Genomic DNA, 16,936 nt, shown 5'->3' with positions numbered 1-16,936 from the left:
AAAACAGATTCAGCTTGTAAAGGTCTTTGTGTGCAATCCGTTACGCAGATAGGAAGAAGTCCCATATACAGCCTATTACGTCAAGAAATAATTTCTTGAGGAGTTATTCAATGCCACCAATGTACCTTATCATAGACTGGAAACCTTATCCGAAATTCCTTCTCCTCTTCTTCATCTTCACTTTTTTCTGTCACATGACTTTTACTTTTGGTCTTATACAGACTGCTTTCCTCTGCCTCTCGTTTTCGTTCACAGCTCTCCTGTTCTTCCCACTCATTAATGATGGCCTGGAAAATAAACATAAGATGCGCAAAGCAATGAAAAATGCTAAAAGAGCACAAGGTGCAAGCCTGAACAAAGAGACTCAGGATTTCCAATGTATTATGATTCAGTTATTAATTCACATTTAACTTGGAAAATCATTATTAACAAGCAGCCACTTCCTTTGCTTACAGCCACCAAACACATCCTTTTTTTAATTTAAAAAACTGTTCTGGCCATTACTGTTGAAAGGGTCGACAAAGTCCTAATCCTGTACATGTTTACATATCCTCAAAAAATGTAACTTAACAACTTGGGCAATCACATGCCATTTAAGGCTCTACGTATAAGCTTTAACTAGTGACAATTCACTTGGAGTACTCAAGTATCCTTAATCCATGAGTGAACAGCAAAGCCAGTCTAGTGTTTTTATTGGTATTTTGGTACCGACAGTCTTGTTTACCCAAGTATAAATTCAGTATCAAAGGTACTTGAGTGGACTGGGTGAGTTACTTTCACAAGAAATTGTTAAAAATAGAGAGCTCATAATTTTCTGTTGTAATTCTCACATTCTTAAAACCATTTTTAGGCATTTTATTTAGTAACTATGTCAAGATTAGGGTATTTTATTAAATTCACTTCACTGGAGTAACGTTGCTTACCATCTCAGGCAAAAGGTGTGTCATACATCTAGTGATTCAGCATGATACTGCCAGAATCAATTGTTAGCCACCTCTTCCGAGACAGCAGCAAGCATGTCCTGTTATTTTTATTGTGCTATTTATGGACAACCTTCAGGTGTAAAGAAATTCTGGGGCACATTACTGAACAGTTTGCATTATAGTGATAAGTGCAAATATGAATGACACTGCTTCATAGCTATGGCATACATTTGCAATTTTTTTTTTTTTTATACTATAATGTGTCCTTAAATAAAATAAATCTTACCTGACAGATATGCCTGAACAACTTCAGTGATTTTTGGTCCATTTCACCAACACAAAGAACATGTGAGCGCAGATAGAGCAAAGCATTCACCAGCAGCTGCTCTTTCGTGGGACAAGCCCGCGGATCATTCACTTCAGATATGTTTGCAGTTGAATATTTCAAAGAGAGCTGCTTAATGCCTCTGAGGCTATCCAGGGAATTTACTGAGCACAACACATCAGCATGGGAGAGATACGAAGGAAAAGAGGGGTTCAGAGAAGGAAAGGCTATAAGAGAAGTGACGAGATCAGTGAGTTTAGTTGGAGTAACCAAACTGCTGTTTAGAACTGTGTAGACTTCAGCAGCCATAAGTCTCATGCCATGCTGCATCTGCAATATGGCTGCCTGCAGTGGAACTGCAACATCTGGGTACAAGGTATAATCTTCTGCCAATTTGTTCCGGAACTTATGATGCGACTGCTGCCATGTTGCTTCTTCATTCAAAATATTTTGAATTGATTGCCGTGACTTAGGGCCGTTTCCAAGTAAGATCTGTGTAAGACGGTAAGTAAGGTCCTGGACATGGGAGACCTGTGCAATACGTTCAACATAATTTTTTATCTCCTGGTATAGGTTGACATATGAGGGTTTGTCTGGTCGGTAAGCTTGTTTTTTAGAAAGGTGCGCTATGTGTTCTCTGAGATACTGCATTCTTTGTTCCAGTATCCTGACAATACAAAAAACAGCAAATTAGTTAGACCGCTCATAATAATATTCTTCTAACAGGTATTTAAAATTAAAAGTAGCTCCTAAGGGCATTTCCTAATCATCGATCTAAGTAACCTTCTTTAATAGGGTTCGGACAAGATGTGTGCACACCTTATACATTTTCAACACCTAAATGCAAAACATAAAAAAAAAATACTCAATGGAGGAGTCATTGGACAATTTTCTGGCATATCCAAAAACAATTTATAAATGCTAGTTTTCAGTGACTTCCAGTACGAACTGTCTAATTCCCTGAAGCACATGATATTGCACTCTCATAACATATCCTCACTGTATAAGGTGAATATGTTGAAAGACTAAACATCTTAAAATGGCTGACAGGTAAATGCTTAAACAGAGAACAGGTCAACTTGACAGTTTCTTAAAATGTTTGCAGGCCTGTTTTAGCGAAGTTCAAGGTCATAAATTGTATGCATTAGGATTAGGGGCTTAGAAATACAGTATCCAAATAGCTGATACTCTTCAGTGTTATTTATTTTCTTAAACTGCACTGTTTGCTCAGTATGCATAACCTCCACTTGTATTTGCTTGCTTTACACTGGAGCATATTGGCATAGGCACAGAAAATAGAGTAATTGCTGCAAGAGGAAGCAGACACAGGGATTTAACAGAGAACACTAAAAGCAGCTGGCAGTGACACTTCAGTTTGAGCTACAGATCTCCTCAGTTCCATTGCTCTATAAAAAGAGAACAGATCCACAGAACTAATAACTGAGCAGCTTTATTACTGAAGAAATGCCAAAGCTAACAAAGGAGATTGCGTTAAAGTTTCTACGATCAAAGATAAGAATGTATAAGTCATTCACAATGGTGTTGATGCCAATACTCAAAAATACCCTTCCACTAGAACAAACAGCAGGGAGGCTAGCGCCAACACTCCACATCGAGTGAAATCTATATTGAGGTAACTCTGCTTGCTCTGCAGGTGACCTTCTTTCACCAGCTTGGCTCTCTACTGACCTTTGCTGGTTTAAGTGAAGAGTGTTTGGCCCCGGATGAGGAGAAACTTAAGTTAATGAGTTCAGAAAGCAATAAATATGTCAAGGACCAGTCAATGAACACGTTGTTCGTATACACTAAAACAAAAAAATGGAATTCAACAGTATTTAGTTTCTCTAGACCCAAAGCATTCAATGGTTCTGTTCACTTGCATATTCCCCACAAAAAGGAGATTGTAGCAAAAGCCTCCATTAACTTTCTTCTCAATTACTGCAGATCCCCAGTCCACTGAGAAATCATAACACTGCAGAAAAACTTCCAGCAAAACATGGAATAAATTATATGATTCCCATCTTTACAAATGCTACGCCTACCCCTACAAATGGATGGGAAACCCTGAAGATTCTGTCTTATGAATGCATCTACAGAAAAACATCCAGATACATCTATGAGAACAGAAAGCATTCCTGGACAAGCATCCCAGATGGTCAGAAAACTGCCAGACACCCTGCAAATATCGCAAGACACAAAGCAGTCAATGCTTTAAATTCTGCAGCCACAAATAAGGATGACCACACTAGACGCCAGCAATAATGCACACACCAGGCCTTCCAAAAGACAAACGGACAACAGAATTGTTCAAATTCCCATCCTCTTCCTACAGCTGTGCTACACTGCATATGGCTGCTCATTCATTAATCCATCAACTACATCAAAGTAAACAAAGCAAATTTTAACCATGGCAAACTAAATAGTATATTCACACGTAAAACATCCAGAAAATCAAGTAGTACCTGATGTGTGGATGAGAATACGCACTGCCTTCAAGTGGTCTTCCCGTATGTAATTCAGCAGATAAATTACGGGTCTTCCACTCACACTCCAGCTGGTAAAACTAAAAAAGAAAGCATTTAAAATATGTTAATTTTAAGAAATTCATCTTTGTTAGGACCCATTATAAATTAACAATAATTACATAGAGAATTAACAACGTTTCTCATGAAAACTCAGTTCCTTGAGAATTACAGCTTCTCAAAATACCAGAAGTGTCTAACTGGAACGTCCAAAAGTTGGGTCACAAAGCCACCAAGAAATAGGGTCGGAGGGTGAAATACACTGTCATGGCTTGTGCAATATGTTTAGGGAATGACTTTACTAGGACTTTTTTTTTTTGCTGATTCCCAATGTTTTCCATATCACCTTAAACGCAAAAGATAATCCCCTTTAAGAACAACTTTAAAAAGGTCATAGCGATAGCGTTCCATGTTAATGGCAATGTGGGGGATTATCACAGCAGGAACATGCCTCAAATAACTTCTGTATACACATTTACAGACATTTAACTTATATGCCCACTATCGTAAGCTAGCCTTTGCAGCGTGATTATTGTTAGGGTTAATAGTGGGTTGCATTTGACGACAATTCAATTTTCTAGTCATGTGCTTACATTTTGGAACATAATTAATGTTGATGTACAAGTACAATAATTTGTATTTGAGAAAGCCAGACTTCAGAAATGTTTCTTAAGTGACATGGACTTAACTCATAAGGCATCTAAGAAGACCAGAGGAAGCTTCACTTTGAGGAAAGGACACTTTCAAAAAGACTTCTTAATTTTGGGGTGGGGGTGTTCTATGAGGCAGTGTCAAGGATACAACTTGAATCCTTTATTTTTAGTCATAGAAAAGCAATTGCCATATTTATTCATAATTTCCCAATCCCTCCAAGCAAACTGTAGTCTACCATGGAAGTCATTTCAGAGCATTGCTTCATGTACCGCACATGGTGGCTTTCACAAGCCTCGTAACGTAGGATAGGGATGTGAAGCCTCTTCGGATTCTGAAGCAGGAAATGGTTAATGGGCAGTAGCCTGTGGGTGTGTGATGCGGTAATGTCATTTACCAACAATGTCACAGTACCACAATCCAGTTGCACTCTAACTGGATAACCAAGATACTCTCCTGGAGCATTTGATTCTCAGGGTCACAAATACAAACGGTCAAGGCTCACTCTAGGAGGACAAGGGGTGCCATGATTCAAGAGCTACAACACTATTCGGATACATGATCCTGCAGAAAAACAGCCTTCTACCGTAACAGGCGCACAGAGAGGCTCTGGAGCTGGAGCTATACCCCCTCATCTGTAGAAGGAACCCTCATGGATATGCCAGGCATGAGCTCACAACGTTGGTATACACTTTCTTTCGGCAAAACTATTTAGACTTGTATCAGCCTACTTATCATGGCTTTATAATCCTAGCAAGGTCTATGCTGTATGCCCTACTTCCTAAGTGGCACAAGTGCCAATGTTCCCGATGCGGGACACTCCTGAGTATCCCCGCGGGCAATAAATGTCATATAACATAACAATGTTCTGTTACAGTTGAACATCTATGAAGGCCTGGTCCTTCTAACATCACTTACTCCAAATAATCGCAGGCTCAGAATGAATCCATGGCATTGAGGGCCAAGTAAAGGGAGGGAAGTTTTGAAGGACATATGTGAGGTGTAACAGGGGAGGCCAGAGGGATTAGGTAGGAGTGTGACACTCCTATAGTTGCATTACTGGGCTGGTAATCAAGCCTGGAGTGAAAGCAGGAAACAATCTAAAGGTTTTCATCACCCAACAAGTAATAACTGTACATTTATCCCTCTATAACCTTGCATATAAGCTGAATATAGCAATTTTTCATGGAGGAAAAAAGCCAAAAATGGAACAAAACTGGGATAAAACAGTTAGAATTTCCCCCTTGCATCATTCTGGCCAAATTTCTGCCAGAAGTCTGAAGAACAAGTTACTTACCTTCGGTAACGATATATCTGTAAGAAACAGTAGTTAGTATTAGATTCCTTACCTTAGAATATCCCCAGGCGTCAGTCTGGATCCGGAAACTTTTGCGTAGCAGTACCCCTGCGCGTCGGTAGGCGTCGTCTGCAGGCGTCGTCTGCGGCTCCGCGTCGTCGGCGCCGTGATGACGTCGCTGGAGTATATAGACGCCGCCTCCGCGCGCTGACGTCAGTTCTTTGCACACAGCTTTTCCGCGCCAGAACACGCAGAGCCATGTGAGAACCAACACTGGTGCCATGTGAAACTAGGGCCCTGAAAGGGATGTCCTTAACCCTAGGTATCAGTTCGCAGAACGGGGAGGATGGGCGGGGCGGTAAGGAATCTAATACTAACTACTGTTTCTTACAGATATATCGTTACCGAAGGTAAGTAACTTGTTCATCTGAAAGAAACAGGTTAGTATTAGATTCCTTACCTTAGAATAGATACCCCAGCAATACCAACCCCGGTGGTGGGTCTGCGAACCAATACAATCCTACACCAGAAAATCCTGGAGGACCGAACGGCCAAAGAAGCCATCCCTCCGGACTTGACTGTCCAGGCAGTAATGCCTCGCAAAGGTGTGCAGCGAGGCCCACGTAGCCGCCTGGCAAATGTCCTGCAAAGGGACTCCCCGGCCCAGGGCAGTAGTAGCCGCCGTGGCCCGAGTGGAATGGGCCCTCAGCCCAACAGGAGGCTCCTTCCGAGCCAAAGAGTAGCATGCTTTGATGCACAGGACGACCCACCGAGAGATGGTTCGTTTCTGTACCGCCCTTCCCTTCTTCTCACCCACGTAGCCAACAAACATTTGGTCATCCACCCGGAACTGGCGTGTTCGATCCATATAAAATGAAAGCGCACGTTTTGGGTCCAGACGATGGAGCCGCTCTTCATCTTTTGAAGGATGCGGAGGCGGGAAGAAGGAGGGTAAGGTGATGGACTGCCCAATGTGAAAAGCAGAAACCACTTTGGGCAGGAAAGAAGGTCTAGTCCTAAGAACCACCTTGTCAGGATGAACGGACAAGAAAGGAGGTTTAACAGAAAGAGCCTGGAGCTCACTCACTCTCCTGGCAGAGGTGATGGCAACCAGGAAGGCCGTCTTTAAAGTGAGAAGACGGAGAGGACAGGAATGAAGCGGCTCAAAGGGAGCACACATCAAGAATGTCAGAACCAGGTTCAAGTCCCACTGAGGCATCACGAACGGAGCAGGTGGATACATGTGCGTGATGCCTTTCAAGAATCTCAGTACAATAGGGGACTTGAATTAAGATGGCTGATCAGGTAGCCTTAAGAAGGCGGAAAGGGCAGAAAGATAGCCCTTGATAGTGCCCAGAGCAGAGCCCTGCTGGGCAAGGGAAAGAAGGAAGAGGAGAACCTCGGAAAGAGGGGCAGAAAGGGGATCCACAGCCTTTGCTGTGCACCATGCCACAAATCTGTTCCACCGGCAGGCGTATACCGACTTTGTGGAGGGACGCCTGGCTGCCAGAATCACATCACAGACTTCAGGAGGCAAGTCAAATGGCCTCAACTGTCGCCGCTCATTCTCCAAGCATGGAGGTGGAGACTGGACAGGTTCGGGTGGAGGACCGTACCCTGCTGCTGCGACAGAAGGTCCTCCTGAAGGGGCAGGCGGATCGAGGGACCGACTGACATGCTGAGTAGCTCGGGATACCAGTACCTTCGAGCCCAGTCCGGAGCCACAAGGATAACTTGGGCCCGGTCGCGCCTGATCTTCTTCAGCACTCTGGGCAGAAGTGGTATAGGCGGAAAGGCGTACAACAGACCGCAACTCCACTCGCGCCGAAAGGCGTCGCCGAGCGAGTGCCGTCTTGGAAACTCCAACGCGCAGAACTGATGACATTGCGCGTTCTCTTCTGTGGCGAATAGATCTAACCAAGGCTCTCCCCATTGCAGAAAGAGGCCTCTCGCCACGTCCGAGTTCAGACGCCATTCGTGATCCACCGAGCACCGACGGCTGAGTTCGTCCGCCCTGGCGTTCAGAGAACCTGCCAGGTGTTGAACCGTCAGAGTCACACCCTGACGTTCCAGCCATTGCCAGAGACGCAGAGCCTCCTGGCAAAGGGTCCACGACCCCACTCCGCCCTGCTTGTTGCAGTACCACATGGCGGTGGTGTTGTCCGTGAACACCTGCACTACACTCCCGTTGACAAAGGGGAGGAATGCCTTCAGTGCAAGGCGAATCGCCCGCAGCTCCAACATGTTGATATGGAGCCGGGACTCCGCCGGAGACCAGATGCCTCTGATCTCCGCCTCTCCCAAGTGGCCTCCCCAGCCCTGGAGGGACGCGTCCGTCACAACTACGTGCTCCGGTTGGGGAAGGGAGAGGGATCTGCCTCTGACCCAATCGCGGTCCGTAAGCCACCACTGCAACTGTCTCGCAGTGCCCTCCGAGATCAGGACATGGTCGGATAGGTTGCCTTGATGCTGGGCCCACTGAAACTTCAGGTCCCACTGCAGAGCCCGCATCCGCCACCGGGCGTGATGCACCAGAAGGATGCAGGAAGCCATCAGCCCCAGCAGCCGCAGCGTCAACCTGACCGAAACCCGGGATAACGGCTGAAAGATGGGAATCAGAGCCTGTATATCCCGAACCCGCCGTTCCGGAGGATAAACCCGAAACTGCGCCGAGTCGAGAACCGCTCTGATGAAAAGGAGCTTTTGAGAGGGACACAGGTGTGATTTCGGCACATTGATGGAAAACCCCAGCTCGTGCAGGAGGTCTGCCATCATCTGAAGGTGGTGGACGACTGTCTGGGGCGAGCCCGCCTTCAACAACCAGTCGTCGAGGTAGGGGAAGACTGAAACCCCTAACCGGCGCAGATGAGCTGCGACCACCGCCATCACCTTCGTGAACACCCGTGGGGCACTGGTAAGGCCGAATGGGAGCACGATAAACTGAAAGTGCTAATGGCCTACCGTGAACCGCAGGTAACGCCTGTGGGCCGGCAGGACGGGGATGTGAAAATACGCATCCTGCAAGTCCAACGCTACCATCCAGTCTTGCGGGTCTAGAGCAGCCAAGACCTGAGCCAAAGTCAACATCTTGAACTTCTCCTTCCGGAGGAAGCCGTTGACGTTCCGTAGGTCCAAGATAGGACGTAGGCCCCCTTTGTCCTTCTTGGGCACCAGAAAGTAGTGGGAGTAGCAACCACACCCTACTTCTGGCCCAGGAACGGGCTCGATGGCCCCCTTGGCCAAGAGGGCCGTAACTTCCTCCTGCAGAAGTGTCAAGTGGTCCCCCGACACACGGTGGTTCTGCGGTGGCATGGCTGGAGGAGAGGTCTCGAAGGGGAGGGAGTAGCCCCTTCGGACGAGCTGCAGCACCCACCTGTCCGATGTGATAGTGCGCCAGCGGGAGTGGTGATGGCGAACCCTGCCACCCACTGGCGTCACATGGGCCTGAAAGCTCGGACTAGGAGGATTTGGAGGCTGCTGCGGGGGGAGGTGTGGACTGACCTCGCCGCTGTCACCGACCGCCACCACGGCGGAATCCACGGCCGCCACCGCGCTGAGGAGCGTTCTGTGGTGCGTGGCTGGCAGCACGTGTGGGACCGCCCCTTCCGTGGCCACGAAAGGAGCGAAACGAACCCGTTTGCTGGCGCTGGGTCGAGAGACCCAAGGACTTGGCCGTGACCCTGGAGTCCTTGAAGCGCTCAAGCGCGTTGTCCGCTTTGTCGCCGAACAGGCGACTGCCATCGAATGGCATGTCCATCAGGGCACTCTGGACATCCGGCGAGAAGTTGGCGGATCTCAGCCAAGCATGGCGACGAATCGCCACCGTCGTGGACATCGCCCTTCCCAGCGAGTCGGTCGTGTCAAGACCACACCGTATGGAATACCTCGCCGCGTCCCGGCCTTCAACCAAGGCCTGGTTGAGCTTGTCCCGCACCTCCTGCGGGCATTGCGGCAGACACTCCGCAACCGTATCCCACAAAGAGTGGGTGTAGCGGCCTAAGAGGCATGCGGTATTGCAAGACCGCAGTCCTGCACTCAGAGACGAGAAGACCTTTTTGCCAAACTGGTCATATCGCTTAGATTCCCGATCGGGCGGAGCCGTCGGGAATGCGGACTGGGAAGTGGAGGCCTGGATCACCAGACTCTCAGGGGAGGGATGGGTGGAGAGGAAGGCAGGGTCGTCCGAACACGAACGGTGACGCCTGGCAACGTTTCGGTCAACAGGTGGACCGGAAGCGGGCCTGGACCAGGTGCCCAAAAGGACATCCGTCAAGGCGTCATTAAACGGCAGCAGAGGCTCCTGTGGGCATGACTGCGGTTTGAATACCTCGGTGAGGATGTTAGGCTTCACCTTAGCGACGGGGAGCTCAAGGCTCAAGGCCTTGGCAGCCCTCATCAGTACCACCGAATAGGCAGCCCCAGCCTCCGACGCCACAGTGGGAGGCGAGACAAACCCAGGGTTAGGCGATTCGTCCAGACCACTGGCATCACCTAAATCACCAACCCAGTCCACATCGTACTGGCATGCTCGTGACAAAGGGTCCTCAGACCCCTCCCAACCCTCTCCATAATCGTCCTCATCGCCATAGTTCGAGTCAACGATATAGACCGGCTCCTCGGAGCCAAGGGGCCCCAACGGCGCCGGACTCGGCGTCGGACGACGCCGGTCCGACTCCGCATCAGGAGTCAGAGAGGGAATGGGGGTGGCACCGCGCGGCGCCGGCGCCGGAGCCCCGACGCCGGCCGGAACCAACGGCGGAGTCACGGCGCCGCGCGGAGGCGGTACCACGGGCTGCCCCGATGGAATCGGCGCCGGAGAGGCCGGTTGACCAGCCGGCGACGACCCTGAAGGGCCCAGCGGCGCCGGGGCCGGAGCCGCCGGCGGCGTCGGGGCAGGTGCACCCGAACCGCTCGGGCCCCCAGACGGGACCGACGGGCCCGCAGGCGCCGTAGGCCCCGCCGGAGGAGACATCGCCCTCATAGCCATGAGGAACTCCTCAATCTCCTCGCGCGACGCGCCTTCCCCAGGGACCGACGGGTATGGGGCGGACCGCGTCGGCGACCCACACGGGGCCGCGGCCACCCGAACCCCCGGCCGCATCACGCGGGCGTCGGGGGGAGTCGGGGGTACGGTGACGACGCCCCGACTTCTTGTGTCGCTTACCTGAGGAACCGGAGGAATGGTGACGACTCCCGGAGCGCCCATGGCGGCTCCGCGATCGCTCTCTCGACCGCTCCCTCGACCTCCGGCCGGACCGGGACCGCTCTCGACGCGGGGCCGACACCCGGAGCTCGAGCAGCTTGCGGGACCGCTCCCGCCTAGCCTTACTCGTCAAGGCCCGGCAGTCGACGCAGGACTCCACGTCGTGGTCCGCGCCCAGACACCGGAGGCAGAGTCGATGGTGGTCGGTGACCGACATCATGCGGTCGCACCCATCGCAACTTTTAAAACCGGGCATCCTACCGGCACCTGAAAGAGTTAGATGTAACAAAAACTTGGTCAAAAGACCGGAGTACTGCTCTTCGGATCTGCGCTAACTGGCGCGGAAAAAAGAAGAACTGACGTCAGTGCGCGGAGGCGGCGTCTATATACTCCAGCGACGTCATCACGGCGCACGACGCCGACGACGCGGAGCCGCAGGGGACGCCTGCAGACGACGCCTACCGACGCGCAGGGGTACTGCTACGCAAAAGTTTCCGGATCCAGACTGACGCCTGGGGATATTCTAAGGTAAGGAATCTAATACTAACCTGTTTCTTTCAGATATGCTATAATAAACTGTCAGACAATATCTTGCTCTGTGTTCATGGGCCCTATTCACAGACCAAGAAAAACTTAGTGAGGTGCAGCCACTGATCTGTGTGCGGGAATTGGAGAGAATACCCCTGGGAACACTTTCTGAAAAGGGGAATATCGAGGGGTTATAGGATAACAGCAACATGAACACATTTTGGATAGTTACACTTTGCACTTGTTTAAAAAGGTAAAAAATGGAAAGCAAACATTTTTGCTGCTCTTTAGCGAGTTACTGCTCTTCTTTTAAAAAATGTGTTTTGAAAGGCAACATGTGGAATGAAATATTTAGAGTCTATGAATAATAATGAAGATGCATCCCTACAGAAAGCACAAGTTACTTAGCTTCTGTAACGATATATCAGTAAGAAACAGTAGTTAGTGTTAGATTCCTTACCTTAGAATATCCCCAGGCGTCAGACTTGATCCGGAAACTTTTGCGTAGCCGTACCCTTGCGCGTCGGTAGGCGTCGTCCGTGGCTCCGCGTCCGTCGTCGGCGCCGTGATGACGTCAGAGTACTTAGACGACGCCCTCGCGCGCTGACGTTAGTTCTTTTACATAGCTTTTCCGCGCCAGAAACGCAGAGCCATGATAAAAACCGACACTGGTGCCATGAAACTAGGGCCCTCAATGGAATGACCTTAACCCTAGATATCGGTTCGCAGAAAGGGGAGGATGGGTGGGGCGGTAAGGAATCTAACACTAACTACTGTTTCTTACAGATATATCGTTACCGAAGGTAAGTAACTTGTGCATCTGAAAGAAACAGGTTAGTGTTGGATTCATTACCTTAGAATAGATACCTGCGAACCAAGATCACACCAGAAAGTCTAGGAGCACGGAACAGCCAAAGAAGCCATCTCTCCGGACTTGGCTGTACAGGCAATAGTGTCTAGAGAACGTGTGCAGCGAGGCCCACGTAGCTGCCTGACAGATGTCCTGCAAGGGGACTCCCTGACCCAGGGAAGTAGTAGCCGCAGTGGCCCGAGTGGAGTGGGCATGCAGCACCACCGGAGGCTCCTTCTTAGCCAGAGAATAACAGGCCTTAATGCACAAAACTACCCATCGAGAAATGGTTCGTTTGTGCACCGCCCGTCCCTTCTTAGCGCCCACGTAACCAACAAAGAGCTGGTCGTCCACCCAGAACTGGCGTGTGCGGTCCAAATAAAATGAGAGAGCATGTTTTGGGTCCAGACGGTGGAGCCTCTCTTCCTCTTTCGAGGGATGCGGAGGCAGAAAGAAGGTGGGCAAGGTGATGGACTGCCCGATGTGGAAGGCTGTAACAACCTTGGGCAGGAAAGAGTAACGTGTTCTTAAGACAACTTTGTCCAGATAGACAGAAAGGAAAGGAGGCTTAGAAGAAAGTGCCTGGAGCTCGCTCACCCTCCTGGCAGAGGTGATGGCAACCAGGAATGCAGTCTTAAGATTAAGACGACGGAGAGGACAATTGTGAAGTGGCTCAAAGGGAGCGTACATCAAATAAGTTAGAACAAGGTTCAAGTCCCACTGAGGCATCACGAAAGGAACAGGAGGAAGCAAGTGAGTGATGCCCTTCAAGAATCTATTTACCACAGGGGACTTGAAAAGGGAAGGCTGATCAGGAAGCCTTAAGAAGGCTGAAATGGCAGAGAGGTAGCCTTTGATATTGCCCAGAGCAGAGCCCTGCTGGGCAAGTGAAAGAAGAAAGAGGAGAACCTCTGAAAGGGGGGCAGAAAGGGGATCCACAGCCTTTGCTGTGCACCATGCCACAAATCTATTCCACCTGCAGGAGTATACCGTTTTTGTGGAGGGACGCCTGGCTGCCAGAATGACATCACAGACTTCAGGAGGCGAGTCAAATGGCCTCAACTGCCGCCGCTCAATCTCCACGCAGGTAGGTGGAGACTGGACAGGTTCGGGTGAAAGACCGTCCCCAGTTGCTGCGAGAGAAGGTCCTCCTGAAGAGGCAGACGAATTGGGGGATAGACTGACATACTGAGTAGCTCGGGACACCAGTATCTTCGTGCCCAGTCCGGAACCACAAGGATGACTTGGGCCCGGTCGCGCCTGATCTTCTTCAACACTCTGGGCAGAAGTCGTATAGGCGGAAAGGCGCACAACAGACCGCAACTCCACTCGCGTCTAAAAGCGTCGCCGAGCGAGTGCCGCCTTGGAAATTCCAATGCGCAGAACTGATGACATTGCAGGTTCTCTTCTGTGACGAATAGATCTAACCAAGGCTCACCCCACTGCCGAAAGAGACCTTGCGCTACGTCCGAGTTCAGACACCATTCGTGATCCATCATGCACCGACGGCTGAGTTTGTCCGCCCTGGCGTTCAGGGAACTTGCCAGGTGTTGAACCACCAGGGTGACGCCCTGGTGTTCCAGCCATTGTCAGAGGCACAGAGCCTCCTGGCAAAGGGACCACGACCTCCGCCCCGCCCTGTTTGTTGCAGTACCACGTGGCGGTGGTGTTGTCCGTGAACACCTGCACCACACTTCCCCAGACAGAGGGAAGGAATGCCTTCAGTGCAAGCCGGATCGCCCGCAGCTCCAGGAGATTGATGTGGAGCCGGGACTCCGCCAGAGACCAGAGGTCTCTGATCTCCGCCTCTCCCATGTGGCCTCCCCAGCACAGGAGGGACGCATCCATCACAACTACGTGCTCCGTTTGGGGTAGGGAGAGGCATCTGCCGCTGACCCAATCGCAGTCCGTAAACCACCACTGCAACTGTCTTGCAGTGCCCTCCGAGATCAGGACATGGTCGGACAGGTTGCCCTGAAGCTGTGCCCACTGAACCTTCAGGTCCCACTGCAGAGTCCGCATCCGCCACCTGGCGTGATGCACCAGAAGGATGCAGGAGGCCATCAGCCCCAGAAACCACAGCGTCAACCTGACCAAGACCCGGGATAAAGGCTGAAAGATCGGAATCAGCGCCTGAATATCCAGAACCCGCTGTCCGGGAGGATAAACCCGAAAATGCACCGAATCCAGAACCGCTCCGATGAAGATGAGCTTTTGGGAGGGACACAGGTGTGACTTCGGCACATTGATGGAAAACCCCAGCAAGTGCAGGAGGTCGGCCGTAGGCTGGAGGTGGCTGACGACTGTCTGGGGCAAGCTAGCCTTCAACAACCAGTCGTCGAGATAGGGGAAGACTGACACCCGTAATCTGCGCAGATGAGCTGCGACCACCGCCATCACTTTCCGGAACACCCGTGGGGCACTGGTAAGGCCAAAGCGGAGCACGGAGAACTGAAATTGCTCATGGCCCACCGTGAACCGCAGGTAATGCCGGTGGGCTGGCAGGACTGGGATGTGGAAATAAGCGTCCTGCAAGTCCAACGCTACCATCCAGTTTCCGGGGTCCAGGGCAGCTAAGACCTGAGCCAAAGTCAGCATCTTGAATTTCTCCTTCCGGAGGAAGCCATTGACGTTCCGCAGGTCCAAGATAGGGCATAGGCCGCCTTTGCCCTTCTTGGGAACCAGAAAGTAGTGGGAATAGCACCCACACCCTACTTCTGGCCCAGGAACTCGCTCGATGGCCCCCTTGGCCAAGAGGGCCGATACTTCCTCTTGCAGAAGTTGCAAGTGATCCCCCGACACGCGGTGGTACTGCGATGGCATGGCTGGAGGGGTTGCCTCGAAGGGGAGGGAGTAGCCCCTTCGGACGATTTGCAGCACCCACCTGTCCGAAGTGATGTTGCGCCAGTGGAGGAGGTGATGGCGGACCCTGCCCCCCACTGCCGTCAAATGGGCCTGAAACCTCGGACTAGGAGGGCTTTGAGGCAGATGCTGCGGGGCTGGATGTGGGTTGGCCTCGCCGTTGCCCCCTGGCACCGCCATGGCGGTTACCACGTCCGCCGCCGCGCTGGATGTTAGACTGCGCTCTGTGGCTGGCAGGATGTGAAGGGGCGCCCCTTCCTTGGCCACGAAAGGAGCGAAAGGCAGAAGATGGCGGATGCTGGCCCGACAGGCCCAAGGACTTGGCCGTAGCCCTGGAGTCCTTGAAGCGCTCAAGGGTGTTCTGGACATCAGCCGAGAAGTTGGCTGACCTCAGCCAGGCGTGGAGGCGAACCGCCACTGTCGTTGACATCGCCCTGGCCAGCGAGTCCATGGTATCCAGCCCACATCGAATGGAATACCGTGCTGCGTCTCGTCCCTCCGCAAGGGCTTGAGCGAGCTTTGCCCGGGCACCCTCCGGGCACTCCAGCAGCCCAGCCGCAACCGTATCCCACAGAGAGTGGGTGTAACGGCCCTAAAGGCAAGCGGTGTTGACTGACCGCAACCCCAAACTGTGGCCGGAGAACAGTTTCTTTCCAAACTGTTCATACCTTTTGGATTCCCGATCTGGAGGTGCAGTCGGGAATGCAGACTGGGAAGTAGAGGCCTGGAAAACCAGGCTCTCGGGGGTGGGGTGGGTGGACAGAAAACTAGGGTCGCCCAGAGCCAGGCGGTGGCACCTGGCGTCATTCCTATCTACAGGGGAAACTGAAGCCGGCCTGGACCAGGTGCCCAACAGGACGCCTGTGAGAGCGTCATTAAACGGCAGTAGAGGCTCCGGAGAGCCTGCCTGCGCTTTAAGGACCTCAGTGAGGATGTTAGACCTCACAGTTGCGACGGGGAGCTTAAGAGCCAAGGCCTAGGCAGCCCTCTTCAGCACCACACTATAAGCAGCTCCCTCCTCCATAGCCACGGTAGGAGGGGAGACAAAGCCAGTGTCAGGTGTAGTGTAGAGACCACTGGCTTCCCCTAGCTCGTCGTTTGTCCAGTCCAAAATGACTGACACGCCTGTTTCAGAGGGTCGTCAGACCCCTCCCAGTCACCCTCGCCCTCCAGCTCCTGAAAATCAGGTGCAAAGGATGGAGCCGGATCATAGAAGAATTGCTCTTCTGCCGGCATCGCATGCGGCGTCGAGTGACGCCGGTCCAACTCCGGATCCGGACCGAGGGAAGAACCGGGGACGGCGCTGGTCGGGGCAGGTTGGGTGCCGGTTGGGGGGGGTGAGGGGGGGTGTAGAGGGGGGGTGTCGTAAGGTCGACCAGCGCCGGGACCGAAGTCGCCGACGGCGCCAGGGCCGAAGCACCCAGCCCGGACCGTGGGGCCCGAAGGCACCACGGAACACGACGGAGGAGAGAGCGAACTCATGGCCATGAGGAAGGCATCGATCTCCTCCGGCGTCGCGTTCGGCCCAGGGACCGGCGGGTATGGAGCAGGCCGCGACGCCTGCGGTTCCAGCGGAGCCGCGTGGGCGGTGTCGCCCGAACCCCCGGCCGCGTCGGGGGGAGTCGGAAGAGCGATGTCGCCTCTTCGACTTCTTGTGCCTCTTTCCTCAGGACTTGGAGCCCGACGACTCGCCGAGCTCTGACGACTGTGGCCCCGCGACCAGTCCCTCCACCCCCTCCTGGACCGCGAGCGGCGCGGGGCCGACTGCAGGATCT

General features: G+C 51.8%; 1 protein-coding gene across 1 annotated transcript in view; it reads right to left on the bottom strand.

Annotated features, from left to right (window-relative positions):
• Positions 1–16,936, bottom strand: part of MDN1 (midasin AAA ATPase 1) — a 2,221,312-nt gene that overhangs the window by 769,526 nt on the left and 1,434,850 nt on the right. Inside the window, exons 62-64 of the mRNA XM_078648266.1 lie at positions 3,711–3,811; positions 1,210–1,915; positions 126–287 (exon numbers count right to left, since the gene is read on the bottom strand). Of these exons, the coding sequence (XP_078504392.1) occupies positions 126–287; positions 1,210–1,915; positions 3,711–3,811 (969 nt within the window). The remainder of the gene's footprint in view (positions 1–125; positions 288–1,209; positions 1,916–3,710; positions 3,812–16,936) is intronic.

This window comes from Lissotriton helveticus, chromosome 6 (genome assembly GCF_964261635.1).
Source record: "Lissotriton helveticus chromosome 6, aLisHel1.1, whole genome shotgun sequence".
Taxonomy (NCBI): domain Eukaryota; kingdom Metazoa; phylum Chordata; class Amphibia; order Caudata; family Salamandridae; genus Lissotriton; species Lissotriton helveticus.
Note: the sequence above shows the minus strand (reverse complement) of the source record. Positions and strands in the feature narration are given on the sequence as shown.